At 35.9% G+C, this 15,064-nt stretch overlaps 1 protein-coding gene across 4 annotated transcripts in view; it reads right to left on the bottom strand.

Annotated features, from left to right (window-relative positions):
- LOC126977914 (uncharacterized protein DDB_G0283697-like) overlaps positions 1-15,064 on the bottom strand; it is a 39,632-nt gene that overhangs the window by 8,859 nt on the left and 15,709 nt on the right. For all 4 annotated transcript variants that reach the window (XM_050826594.1, XM_050826595.1, XM_050826596.1 and 1 more), the window contains exons 10-14: positions 14,096-14,161; positions 11,309-11,349; positions 10,696-10,787; positions 5,536-5,707; positions 4,137-4,494 (exon numbers count right to left, since the gene is read on the bottom strand). In XM_050826594.1, the coding sequence (XP_050682551.1) occupies positions 4,137-4,494; positions 5,536-5,707; positions 10,696-10,787; positions 11,309-11,349; positions 14,096-14,161 (729 nt within the window). The remainder of the gene's footprint in view (positions 1-4,136; positions 4,495-5,535; positions 5,708-10,695; positions 10,788-11,308; positions 11,350-14,095; positions 14,162-15,064) is intronic.

Below are 15,064 nucleotides of genomic sequence, written 5' to 3'. Positions count from 1 at the left end.
GCACACAATATTTCATATAATGCAGACACGAGAATTGTATATATTAGATTTTCCGATGACCAAGAACTATGAAATTTGGCAAGTATAACCCTCTTATACTACAAGTATTGGAAAATATCTGAAAATTATTGTAATTAAGGCGAGGTTTTCCAAACACTAGGTAAAAATTGCGCGAACGTTAGATTCGATAGGTACGCATGGACACGGGCGTAGGGCATGGCTAAGAACGAACCGAGCGATGCGGGTCAACGACCGCCGACCCAGAATGAACCGCGTAATATTTTTTAAAACTTACAGTTGTGCTAGAGTACGGAATTACTGTGATAATATTTTTTATGCATTTTTGAAGTAAATCTTTTTTATCGACGTATGAGAGAAATGTTATATTACGCGCAAAATTATGATTTCAACATTATGGATATCGTATCCGAAATTCTCGAAGGTGCAGAGAACTAAATTGGGATCATTTTTGAAATCCAAGATGGCCGCCGTGCAAAATTATGATTTCAACAATATGGGTATCGTATCCGAGGTTCTCGAGCGTGCAGAGAACGAATTTGGGATCATTTTTGAAATCCAAGATGGCCGCCGCGCAAAATTGTGATTTCAACAATATGGGTATCGTATCCGAGGTTCTTGAGCGTGCAGAGAACGATTGTGTGATCATTTTTGAAATCCAAGATGGCCGCCGCACTTAATTATGATTTCAGCAATTTGGATATCGTGTCTGAGGTTCCCGAGGTTGCAGAAAACGATTTTGGGATCATTTTTGGAATCCAAGATGGCCACCGCTAAAAATTCGTCCTCGACACCCTCGAGAACCTCGGATACGGTATCCATATTGCTGAAATCATAATTTTGTGCGGCGGCCATCTTGGATTTCAAATATGATCACACAATCGTTCTCTGCACCCTCGAGAACCTCGGACACGATATCCATATTGCTGAAATCATAATTTTGTGCGGCGGCCATCTTGGATTTCAAAAATGATCACAAAATCGTTATCTGCACCCTCGAGAACCTCGGACACGATATCCATATTGCTGAAATCATAATTTTGTGCGGCGGCCATCTTGGATTTCAAATATGAACACACAATCGTTCTCTGCACCCTCGAGAACCTCGGACACGATATCCATATTGCTGAAATCATCATTTTGTGCGGCGGCCATCTTGGATTTCAAAAATGATCACAAAATCGTTCTCAGCACCCTCGAGAACCCCGGACACGATATCCATATTGCTGAAATCATAATTTTGTGCGGCGGCCATCTTGGATTTCAAAAATGATCACAAAATCGTTATCTGCACCCTCGAGAACCTCGGACACGATATCCATATTGCTGAAATCATAATTTTGTACGGCGGCCATCTTGGATTTCAAAAATGATCACAAAATCGTTATCTGCACCCTCGAGAACCTCGGACACGATATCCATATTGCTGAAATCATAATTTTGTGCGGCGGTCATCATGGATTTATCTAACTTCCCTAAAGTACATATATACAAAAATCCCGAGTGGCATAATATTCAAAATAATATTACGTAAATTTTATTTTAGTACTTTCCGACTTACATTTACCTATATATTTCAACAAATACGCTGTGGCATCATCATTATTTTTTTACTGTGATTCCCGCTTTGCACTTGTTTGCTAAAATCTTACGTAACGTGAGCCCGAGAGACACGAACACAGTACCTTCCTTGACAGTGGTCACGGGCGTACTGCTGGCTTGAGCGTGCATGCAAACAAGGCGTCGCGTTTGGTTTATTACGAAAAAAATTAATATAAAATAATTGATAAAGCGTATTGATATATCCCACAGTGAAAACTTATAAATACTAATAAACTATCGAATAAAATAAGTTTTGTGTTTATAGCTATCATAGTTTTATGATAATATAAACAATTCAAATAAAAAAGACTATTTTTCAAAAAATAAATCTATCGAGATTTTTTTTCGTAATCGTGTTTTCGAAAAAGCGATAATGTAGATAAAGAAATGAAGATAAACATGTCAAAAAATTGGAACCGTAGTATTTGTAGAAGTATTTTAAGTAGATTTTTAAAAATGTTACTTTTTAGGACTATAGCGCCTTAAATCATAACAATACCCTGTTGTCTTTATATGCAAGCAACGGCGGTCCATATGTTGAATTGTGTATGTGATACTTGAAACCGTGTCATGTGGGGTATCGTATGAAAAGGCTTCCTTGGAACAAGCTTAAAAAAGGTAATCAAGATGTACAGAATACTTTAGGTGCAAATGCTCCACCGTAATTGACCACATTGGTCCACCGATATAAATGGTGGAAATATACACCAAAGATATCCCACCCTATGTCGTCACTAGGCGCTATGTGACTTTGGCCCCTAGCCTGTCTCGTTCGCCACCGTATATCTTTATATATATAATTCTTGTGTGCGTGTGTATGTCACTGAACTCCTCCTAGACGGCTGGACCGATTTTATTGAAACTTTCTGTGTGTCTTCAGGTGGATTCGAGAATGGTTTAGATTCACAATTGAACTACCTCCTGAACGGCTGGACCGATTTTGATGAGATTTTTGTGTGTTCCAGTGAATTTGAGATTGATGTGTCTTCGGGTGGATTCAAGAATGGTTTAGATTCCCAATTAAACTACCTCCTAAACGGCTGGACCGATTTTGATGAGTTTTTGTTTGTTTTAGTGAATTTGAGATTGGTTTAGATTCTCAATTACGTCCATATAATATAATTCTCCTGCTCATGTGTATGTTAGTGAACTCCTCCTAACGGCTGGACAGATTTTTCAAATTTAAGACGTGTGTACAGGACAACGTCTGTTGGGTCCACTAGTTTAGATATATATTAGTATTTGAAAGCAAATATCAACTGTTGCGGCGAGTTGGCTTTTTTGACAGCTAGCCGCTCGTAATCAACCCACCGCGCACAAACAAACTTTTCTCTGAAGGGTATCCGCGCCGTAGTTCAAAATCGAATATTTTTATTCAAAATAGGCTTCAAAATCACTTATTGAACATCAAAAACTACCACCCATTTAAAATAAACTACCTCAGACTTGAGAAGAACGGGCGCAAGAAAGTCAGCAAGCTTTTTTTAAATAAAACTATGGTATACAATGTAATATCGTACAATAAACATTTATAATTAAAGAGCCTGAGGGTGTCCGCTTCATTCCCAGTCTGTGGTATCATTAAGAAAATCGTTTATATAAATATAATGATAATTTTGTCGGAAATAATATTTAATTGTAATAATTTAACCAACTCTTTGTGCAGCTACGTGTTTTAGGTACGAAAACATACCTACGAGCGCGGAGTCCCTCGAGGAGTATGAAGTCGTTTTCCAATCTTTGCCGTGCCACGCGCATCACTTTTATAGGTAACTAGCTGTGCCCCGCGGTTTCACCCGCGTTTTTCTCGTTTCCGTGGAAATACCGAGATAAAATATTGCCTATATTATAGCCTGTACATCATTTTGTTCTAGTGTCGATAGTTTTTGCAGCGCACGCAAAAATAGGTTTTCGATTTTACACCTTGTGTTACAAAATAGCAATTTTATTACGGATCCCTAAATTCCTCGATAAATGGACTACCCAACACTGAAAGAATCATTCAAATCGGACCAGTAGTACCAGAGATTAGCGCGTTCAAACAAACAAACAAACACTGCAGCTTTATAATATTAGTATAGATTTTACCTTTCTTTACTTGATCGTAAAAGCCCTCTCAAATATGGAGAAGCATAAAACTTTTAGGTAAACTATGCAAATGTGAGAAGCCAAATTTTTGAAAAGTAGCTTTGAACTAGACGTACGACATTAGTTACAAAAGACATTAGTAAATAGCTGAGTAGCGTGAAAATGGCGCCTACTGCCTCTTTTGAGCACCTCAGCCGTGAATATGTACCCAAAAAGTCAAATGTAGCTAACAAACTAAGAACGATTCAAAATTAACCTTATTCGTATTTATCTAAGGTTAGTTGTATTCGTATCTCTTTAAAAAGTGTAACTTAGTGAACCTTCCAAAATATTTCTCTTATTCTGTGGTATAAGTCCTAATACCTTCGAACGGTGATAATAAAATCACCATGTACTTATATAGCATTTATATATCAAATAAAGCATACCTCTGTTTGCCTTTACTCTGCTGTTGTTGTTGTTCAATGTCCTCTTTAGCCTGTTGTTGTTCTTCAATGTCCCCTTTACCCTGCTGTTGTTCAATGTCCCCTGTACCCTGCTGTTGTTCTTCAATGTCCCCATTACCCTGTTGTTGTTCTTCAATGCGTTCTTTACCCTGCTGTTGTTCCTCAATGGCCCCTTTACCCTGTTGTTCTTCTTCAATGTCTCGTTCACGCTGTTTTTGTTCTTCAATGTGTCCTTTAACTTGTTGTCCTATTTCAGTCTCATCAGTGTCATCAGTGTCTTCACTGTCTCTTATCTGTATCTCTTTAAATATTTCATCTTCTAGTATTTTCGATCTGTCACCTGCAAGTATTCCACTCGTTAACTAATTACTTAATTTTTCTGTCGGTACTTACTAACACTTCCTATTTCATTCAAAAATATGTATTTTAAATTTCTATACGACTGTTATAATAATAAAATACGTTCCCCACCTATATTATTACCTGATTTCTATCCTAATCCAGAGCTGGCCGTAAATAATTTGAGAGTCTGGCCATAAATATTGTTACAACTTAGAAACAAAAGTTTCTAAACTATTTAAAAATTCGTTTTTAAATTTAAATATGGAACGTGTTTATTATGTTGAGAACTACGATCAGTACCCGAAAAAGTATGTGGAAATAAACATATTTAATTCATTTGTTTTTTTTTACTATTTCCTACAACTTAATTGAAAAACGTCTTGTGATACACGCGTGTGTAGGTTATTGCAAACTTTTGACATTTAAAACCGTCGCCTTCAGCTCGGGCTTCTTATTACTGACAGCTCGTTTGCAATTACCTACTGCCCACGCTAGTATCAAATGTACTATCGGCAAAATTGAATCGTGAAAGGTAACCTTAATGTCATTTTCCTACATTCATAATAAATAAGTAGGTCGAAATTCAGTCATAATAAATTATACACAAGTAAGTCGAAACTTAGTCATAATAAGCAAGTAGGACGAAATCCAGTCATAATAAACAAGTAGGTCGAAATTCAGTCATAATAAACAAGTAGGTCGACATTCAGTCATTATAAACAAGTAGGTCGAAACTCAGTCATAATAAACAATTGGGTGAAATTCAGTCATAATAAACAAGTAGGCCGACATTCAGTCATAATAAACAAGTAGGACGAAATTCTGTCATAATAAACAAGTAGGTCAAAATTTAGTCATAATAAACAAATAGGTCGACATTCAGTCATTATAAACAAGTAGGTCGAAACTCAGTCGTAATAAACAAGTAGGTTGAAATTCAGTCATAATAAATTAATTAATTAGATTAAATAGTTAATGTGCCTAACTGTGTAAGAATAAGATGAAAGACAGTAAAGTCAAATGTAGAACAAATTTTAACCTGCTACTTCATTTTGTCTGGAAGTGTTCCCGATGGTTATGACAGCCTCATTCTCACCGCTGGCCCTTTGCTCTTCTTTTTTATTCTCTGTATCTCTGTCTTCTTTGAGCTTTTTCATATATTGGTCAAAAAGAGGATTCAAAATTGTCCATGGACCAACAACTTCCACGCCCTAAAATATTCAAGTATGCTATAATCTATACATATAAATAAAATTGGAGTGTCTGTTTGTAATATTGAAATTACCGTTTTTACTACGCCCCTTATTCATAATGGTCCGCTAACTTTAAACAGCCGCTAAGGAGTGTTTTTTCTCATTCTGACTTAGGTCAATAGAAGAAGACAGAGTGAGAATTAGCAATGCTTTAAGTTAGCAGACTATTACGAATAAGGGGGTATATGTATGTGAATATATATACGGCACATACAACAAGATAACATTTTTTAAAATTTTTGTCTGTCTGGCTGGACCGATTTTGACGGGACTTTTATTGGCAGGTAGCTGATGTAATAAGGAGTAACTTAGGCTACGGTCATTTTAGAAAAATTCTTTAATTTTAAAAAAATAAAGTAATATTTCAAAGTCCATAAAACAGTCTAACTCTAAAAATAATTTATATGGCAAACAAAGTTTGCCGGGTCATCTAGTTTGTAATCTAATCGCCTTGCCACAAACTAGGAACCTGTACAATGGATGCAAGACAAAAATATGTTTGATACGATATAAATACTCTTTTATATACCTACTCAATTATCATAAACCCTTCATAATGCGTTCAAGAACCTTATGCATATTATGGCCACCATAAAAATAGACCGTTTTGTTAGAACAAATTTCTTATCTGTAAAAAGATTAATAGTGCTAAATAATAACATCGATTACGATAATATAATTTCATTCAAATTTGGAACATCTCTGAAAACAAAGAGATTTGATTTGACATCGATCAATCGAAGTGACGTTTAGTTGGAAATGAAATATCAATTTGCAACCAAATTTGACAAATGTTAAGTAAGATATCGAACGATATGATAGTTTTGGCCGATCTAGTTTGTCTCTGAATTAAAAAAAAACTATGCCAGCTGCCAGAAAACTTTTCATTACCGCCATTACCGTCTAAAATTTATAGTGGTCATAATATGCGGCTCCTGAATGCATCATGGCGTTTTATAATATGTCGGTAGTTAAAGTAGTGTATGTAACTCACAAACCTGTATAAATACCACTGGACAGGCTGTTCCATATGTTTGCAAGAAAATATCTTGTAGGTACCTATTTAAAGCGCCACTCGCGAGCGTCCAGATAACTAATTTTGACGTATAATACAAATGGCTGTGGTGGAACGTACAATATTTTTACATTTTAAATTAATTTCGTTCGTTTTCCGTGTTATTTATGCTTCAAGAATCAACGTAATAAAGTAGACAATTGTTTTTGTAAATAGTTTCCCATCATCTATGTTGTCCAGTGGGTTGTCTTCACTAGTTTTAGTACCGCAGTCTCTCGCTATGGCCAACAGCGCCAAAATGGCGAATATCAAACAGGAACAAAAGCACTTTGACAGACGCCAGACCATTGGTATATAGTAGAGGTGATGTAACTGAACATAAATATGCATTAAAACGCTCGTGTTATGTTATTATGGATCGAGCCGAACCCAAAATCGAGTTTAATGCCTTTCATTATGTACAGTAAAAAAAAAATCTACTGAAACGATCCGGGACCTCCTATTCATCATTTAAATGTTTCCGAGGTCATTCTTTAGTTTCTTGAGTTTGAAAGTCAACTATTATAACATAATTCATACCAGTTGGGTAATGGGCTGGTAAGTTTCTGTTTTTTTTATTTAATAACCAGATGAGCAGGGCCCTTATAGGTGAAAGCTATTTTCCTAAGCACGACGTCTACTGTGCGCCTAGTTTGCGTGAAAACGGCCCTGCGTCGAGCCCTTTTTAGCATGTAGGTTTTTTTTCAGCCTCGCAGTATCAGTGCGAGTTGGTTAGAATTTCATCGAAGGTGTGTGTAATTTCCTCAAGGTCCATTACAGTAAGATTGTCGATTAACCAAATGCATTATGAATTAGAAATTTAGAACGCTATTTCACATATTTTACGATGTTAATATCACAAATCCCAATGATGCTATTGCATGTTAAAGAACACAGAATTCCAGTCGGATGGAGCCGTCAGTCATTAACAAGACACTTCAAAAGCTAGGTATCAATCGTATGATTGTAAAACGTACTGCTACTAATACAGCCTCTGAAGAAGACCATAAAAGATCGGGACGGCTGCGTGCCGTAATAAGTTAAAAGACAGCTAATGCTGTTAAGGCCAGAGAGAGGCTTACCAACCGAAATAGAAATCAAACAAAGACCTGACGCTTGTTTTGCTTATCATCAATTAAATGCTTATCATTAAATCAATCCACAAATTGAAAGAAAGTGGCTCGATTAAAATACTGGCTTTAAAGGTATATAATAGCCATTTCACTGGTGACAAAAATTTAATAAGTGAACTCAACAACAAGCAAAATGAAGAGCGCACATAGCTCAAAAGAAACTTCACAAGTGGTCAAAAAAGTTCAACGTGGTCATCATCCTGCTTATCTACAAAGGCTCATTTTTGTGAAATATAAGTGAAGACTTCAGTCAAAGTGGTGTGAAGAGACTGTCTAAGACCGTGTTGTGAAACCTCTTAGAAATAGGCTTCTAAAAAAAAAGTACCTTATTAAAGTCTTTTAGTCAGGTGCAGTCTATTTGGTCACATAAACATGAACGAACTATCCAAACTTGGCTGAAAGTTAATCTTTCCGGACTTAATAAGAGCTAAAGATGGCTGGCCCTCGTCTCGTCTACGTCTGAACCCCGTGGCCGACAAATAATGGTTAGTTTAAACGATATGCCAACATTGAGTCGCAAACATGCAGTGACTAAATTCCCCGTGGAAACAGTTCCTAAATCCATAGATTCGCACCAGACAAATTAAAGGTCTGCACTAAAGCCTAATTAAGCAGTAATTTAGAAAAGAATAGATTTTTTTATTTATTATATATTCAATACATAAATACATAATATCCGGACGACCGAGGCTTGCTCGGATTTTTAAGAATGTACAAAACTAGAACAAAAAAAAAACTAAAAGGACATCTGGATTCAAACCGGGGTCTTCTGCTTTCCGGATCACCCAATGTCCCATCTGAGCTATTACAGTCTTGTATATAGTGGCGAAATTTACCTTTGTATTCTAATGTTATTGTAGCTGTTTCTCATTAAAACACGGATAAAACTACATTTTTTTTAAATTGAAACCTAGCTATATCGATTTATCGTCTCCGAAATCCCCTGTATACAAAATTTTATGAAAATCGTTGGAGCCGTTTCCGAGATTGAAATTATACATATATATATACAAGAGTTGCTCGTTTAAAGATGTAAGATAATGCCACTCCTAGCGCTGCCCTTCAGCCAAATACGTTCGTGGATACACTCTCTACACAACACCCGATGGATAAATGTCTCAAGCTGTATACAGTCGAAAGAAGCGATACCTGCTCTATCGCCCAAACTGACACGTCGACTTATCAGCCTAAAAGGATACGATATCCCAATGATGATAGCATAAACCATTTTTTTAATGACACCACAGACTGCAAATGAAGCCAACACCCCCAGGCTCTTAAATTATAAATGTTTACTGTACGATGTCACATTGTTATCCATATTTTTATATAAAAAAAGCCCGCTGAGTTTCTTGAGCCCGTTCTTCTCAGGTCTGAGGCAGTCTATTTTCAATGGGTGGTAGTTTTTGAATTTGATGGGCAGACTAACGGGTCACACATCACTAAACATGCACCTTTTTACAATTGGCGTAACGGACAGTCTTTTAAGTGCAGAGGCTGTCTGGCCGAGGACGAAACGGTCACTCATGTATTATTGGAATTTACGGAACGGGCAAAAACCTTACCGCCTTATTCATAATAAAACGCTTATCGAAGGTATAAACTAATATTACTTAAAACGTGTTTTAAGCCTACTGAACGTTCGATAAAATTTCTTATTCATAATCGTTTGGTAAACCTCCGATAACTAATACATCTCTATAGTACGCAATGTTGCCATTTCGTACAAAATAACATGTTTTTAACTGATTTAACGACGAACTGTCTATGAAAACAGACATCTTTACAATGTCAATGGCTTGTCAGTTGTCAAAAGTCGATATCGAAATAAGTTCAAACTTCAAAAATCAAAGTTTTGAGTAGCGAGCCTAGTTGGTAATGAATGTTAGCTATGAACTAGGTAACTGACATCGAAAAACAAACGTCAAGTACGAGACAGCTGATCAAAGTCGGACATCTTTTTTTTCTATCGCGGACTTAAAATAGGTTTATAGAAGGGTCCTAGCTACTATAAGTCACGTCAGTTTTATCCAAGACATAATGAGTATTTTAGCTTTAATAGCCGATTATGAATACCATTTTATAACAAGTGTCTTTTTTTATCGAATAGGAGGACAAACGAGCGTACGGGTCACATGGTGTTAAGTGATCACCGCCGCCCACATTCTCTTGCAAAACCAGATGAATCACAGGAGCGTTGCCGACCTTTAAGGAAAGTATACGCGCTTTTTTTGAAGGTACCCATGTCGTATCGTTCCGGAAACACCGCACAAGGAAGCTCATTCCACAGCATTGCAGTATGTGGAAGAAAGCTCCTTGAAAACCGCACTGTGGAGGACCGCCACACATCCAGATGGTGGGGATGATAGCCTAACTAGTCGCGTGTCCTGCGAAGGTGGAATTCGGGAGCAGGAATCAGGTGAAACAGCTCTTCGGAACACTCCCAATGATAAATGGATAATGGAGTAGAGGACACACAATGAGGCGACGTCTCTACGCAACGCCAAGTGATCCAGCCGTTCACAGAGCACTGTCTATTAGCAATGTTTTAAACCTTCTGAACTTCTGGATGGAGCTGGGTTGGTTGGAATGACTGGTCAACACTGCACGCAAAACGGACCCAACTGAGTGGTTTAATTTCGGAAATTGGATTTCCTTTACCATACCAAATACATAAAAATTTTAGTAAGATTACAATTATTCGTAATAACGTAACTAGTATTAAATTGTTTATAACTAAATTAAAGCAACCAACTGACCCCATTCTTAAAGATCATCTTAACAGGTTGTATCTCCTCAGCAGGGCTTGAGCATTTGGGCTCCGGAACATTCGGTACATCGAATCGGTGGTCTGCAAATGTAAAATTTTATTATTATACTTTAAAGTCCGTAGATATTCTAGAGTTAATCTCAATTTTAATCATCCATCAAATTAGATATAAAAAGCGCTTAAATGTCACAGCTTGCTCGCGGTGACATGGAACTGGTCGTTCCCTAAAATATGGTTGAGGGAGGCGATGGCTGGCTCATGCGTCATGCTCGTGAACGAGCTTGTGGTGGCAGGATGATCCTGTTGCCCGGGGGCTCGGCTTCAGATTCTTAAAAGTTATTATATATATATAGATATATATATTTTATTTATTTATAATCGCTGATAAAATGCTCACATGATACCTTTATTTATTTACGGTATGTGTGGATGATGCACCTACTATATACTTTCTAAATGATTCAATATTATCTCTTGATAATCATAAGTAATAAATATTCTTAATTCAACAGCTCAAGACCCAACTGGTTCACAGTATTTTAACTTTCATTGTGCTTTAAATAAAAGTAATAATATTATATTGCGTTAATAAGTTTACTTACCATTGTCATTTGAAACTCGGCCTTGTACTGTAGAAGGTCTTCTGTAAAAAACACAAAACATAATTAAAATAAACGGTATATCTTATTAATATACAGGGTGGCCGAGAAGTTGACGTCCAAAGCTAAAATTCGAAAGCCTCATGGCAATTTTTTTTATAATATTTATTTAAAATACAGTGTAGTTATAGCTTACAATATAATAACACACACTTAAACTTTAGGGAGCTTATCTGTGTGTGAAGCCGCTTAAAATTAAATTACATAATATGATACATAAATTAAAATACATGATGAGTATCCGAATCACCCCTATGTATGTTCTACGATTTTGCGTAGTTTAGGAGATAATATTTTTTTTCCACTTTTTTCACCTAATTGTGGTGTAGGACTTTTTTCAAATTTTTTTGAACACTTTTAGTTAATTATATTTTTGATAATTATTAACTACAGTTGCAATAACCACATAAGAAACTATGAATAGTTTAGACAATGCGGAACTAGTTTAGAATTGAGTCGTAAGTTCAAGATAACTGCTCCAGCTAAATTCATGAAAATGTTCAAGGTATCAAAAATAAAATAAAATGGGGAGCCTATATTTTTAAAAACTTCCCAGAACATTGGCCATTAATAAAATGAGCCAAATTCAAATTTTAGCTTTGGACGTCAACTTCTCGGCCATCCTGTATACAGGATGGTTTTATGAGAAGGGCGGTGATGGCAAAGTCGGAAACTACGACACTTAGAGGAAATGCGTGAAAGGAGTCATGCCCTCGATTTATAAGAAACCAATAACTGCATATTTAGTTTTTTACAATTTCTTGAACTTGAAATCGACCCGAATGATATTTAAAAAAAAAAACTTTGCCATCACCACCCTGTATATAAATCCAGTGTCATGATGTTTGTTTCCAGTAAACTCATAAAATAATAAACGGATTCTAATTGGATTTAAATTATTTTTTAAAGTGCAGTTAAGTCCAACTTGAGAGATAAGATAGTTTTTATTTCAATTTGGGACTCAGAATTATTTTTATTTGCAATATCTATTTTGTATGGACATATTTTCTATGAGAGAATAATTTATTGACGCACAGTTTGACAGTTCTGCTGCGGAACAATTTTATTACAATGATAGGGAGCATATTTTATGAAATATTATTGACAATTTTAAAACAGTATTTTTTTATTATATTCAGAATAGAGTCTGTCGGGTTAGCTAGTTATTCATTAATTTAAAAAAAAGCAGAGCTTTTCGCCAAAAATTGGTTTAGAACCATACCACCACATAGATTACCATAATGAAGAAAAAATAGAAAGACATATTGTCATGACCTTGACAGCGAATAAAAGTAATTTTTATTAACTATTTCTTGTTTGACTGATTTTGACACGTCGCTTTATAGTTATTAAGTTAATTTCAAGTTAATTTTAATTCATATTCTTCCACACATTTTTGCGAAAGAAAAAGCCATCTCAAGACTTATAACGATGTAATAAGGAATACCTTTATTATACAAGACAAACGGACCTTAAATATTATCTGTAGTGTATTGACATCTAGTCTGAATTAAATATGTGTTAACAATCATTGTCACTGTCATGCAATCGGCAGTGAAATTATACGTGTGACATTAAGTGCTATAAAAGAAGGCACAGTACAGTTTCTATTATAAGATTAGGTATGCTTTAAGGTCAGATAAATATTGTTTTGTTGTCAGTTTAGTTCTATTTCATTAATTATTAACATTAAATAAAATTACATAGCAGACTGTAATCACTGGTTGGCTCTGCACAGGGTTTCCTAGTGTGCCATCCCGAGGAATTTAATTCATTAAAGGTACCTCTTTGTTTCTGTTTTTGTGACTGAGACTCTTAATTTATATTCGGCATGAAGTACAATGTATGTAATTACTAGCTGACCCAGCAAACGTTGTATTGCCGATATTAAAATCGCGATACAAAAGTAACTGTTGATCGTAGATGGGTGAAAATTTGAAGTTATATGTATTTTTTAATGTTGACTCATACTCCAACAAATTTAAAAAAAATGTCAAAAAAATTTAAAAAAAAATTTCGTGTTGACTACCATTAACATTTAGGGGTATGAAAAATAGATGTTGGCCGATTCTCAGACCTACTCAAAATTTCATGAGAATCGGTCAAGCCGTTTCGGAGGAGTACGGGAACGAACATTGTGACACGAGAATTTTATATATAAGATAATAAATAATAATAATTTTGAATACAGCACAATGGGTACGTCAGTACCAATCTGCCAGAGCGGTGGGCGATTATTATGAATGATTACTATAATCGAATTATTTTGTATTACTAATATTTATAATCGATTATAAAATAAGTAACTTAAAAACTTATTTTCATAATCGAATGACGTTACTACTCCTGTTGCAATAACTAGAGATTCGAACGCCGACTCGCTGACGGCTGTTTGACTGACTTAAAACAGACACTGGATTTTTCGAAAATAATTAAAACGATTAGTATTATTAAATATTACCTTTATGGTATTTTTAATAATAAAGACAATTTGTACTTATTAAATTATTTAGTTGTGTACCTACTTAGGTTGGATTTAGATCCATCACCCGACCGTACCGAACATTGAGATATCTCGAGACATTTTAATAATCGAATGGTTTCATTAGTGTATCTCATAATCGCCAACCGCTAAATTCTGCCATCGGTTGAGAGCGGACGTCCCCGGGAGTAGTGCTACTTACAGAACGACGTGGGAGACTACACTATCAAAAAGACAGTTATACATACGTATAAGATGAAGTAGTAGCACGAGCGTCAGTATTGCAACTTCCTCTTTGCAAATCTTTCACCACTCTGAAATATTTAAAAAAAAGCATTATTAAGCAATACACAATCATAACATCAAGTCCTAAAAAGCAAAATAATGACGCCCAACCCTAATAACAATAGAGAATGGATGAAAAAGAATTATAACCGAAAGAAAAGGAAATCTTCGCCCATTTATGTTAAAGGTCACAATTTGCGGTCTTTGTAAAGGTTACAAAGTGGAGTGTTTCTAAATCTCCCTAGTTCTCTAAATTAAATAGCACTTGACCACAACAATGGTATTCACGAAAAGAAGAAATGAAGTGAGGCCCAACCTCAAAATAGAACTCGGGAAGTATCCTGAAAATTAATATAAATTGGTAATTTTCAAAGTAAATGCCGGAAAAGCAAAAACGGACCATCGAAATCCATTGACGATGATTGACAAGGCATCGTGAAATATACGTAGATGTCCCGGCAGTTGATCTGGATATTGCAAAGGCTTTAGATCAAGTATGACACAAGGCGTTTCTCTCGAAACTTACACTTCATGGACTTCCCGAGAGCATTGGAAATGGGTTACTTAGTCTACAGTAAATAGGGTTACATTTCACCGGATATAATTAAGTGAGGCCCGAGCTCAAAATCATCTGATGATAACCTTTTGATAAAGGCGACAAGCTCGAACGCGTCTTACTCTGATGTCTGTAAGGTGTCAAGTTTGGTAGCTTACGGACACCACGAATGCGCCGCCGTGGTGTCTCGATGAAATATACCCCTTAAACAGAGCAGCGACATCGGCAATCGGTTGCTCGAATTATCGCATCATACTGAGCTAGAAAGCGGAATTATCTCCTCCACCCGCTGCCACGTTTTTTTACAGTAAAATTTATCACCACTTTCACAGACACACTATGTGTGTCCTACCTACATTTACATTGTTAGTTCGCC

Source organism: Leptidea sinapis, chromosome 46 (assembly GCF_905404315.1).
Source record: "Leptidea sinapis chromosome 46, ilLepSina1.1, whole genome shotgun sequence".
NCBI lineage: Eukaryota > Metazoa > Arthropoda > Insecta > Lepidoptera > Pieridae > Leptidea > Leptidea sinapis.
The sequence above is the reverse complement of the archived record's forward strand: the minus strand, read 5'-3'. Positions and strand labels throughout refer to the sequence as shown.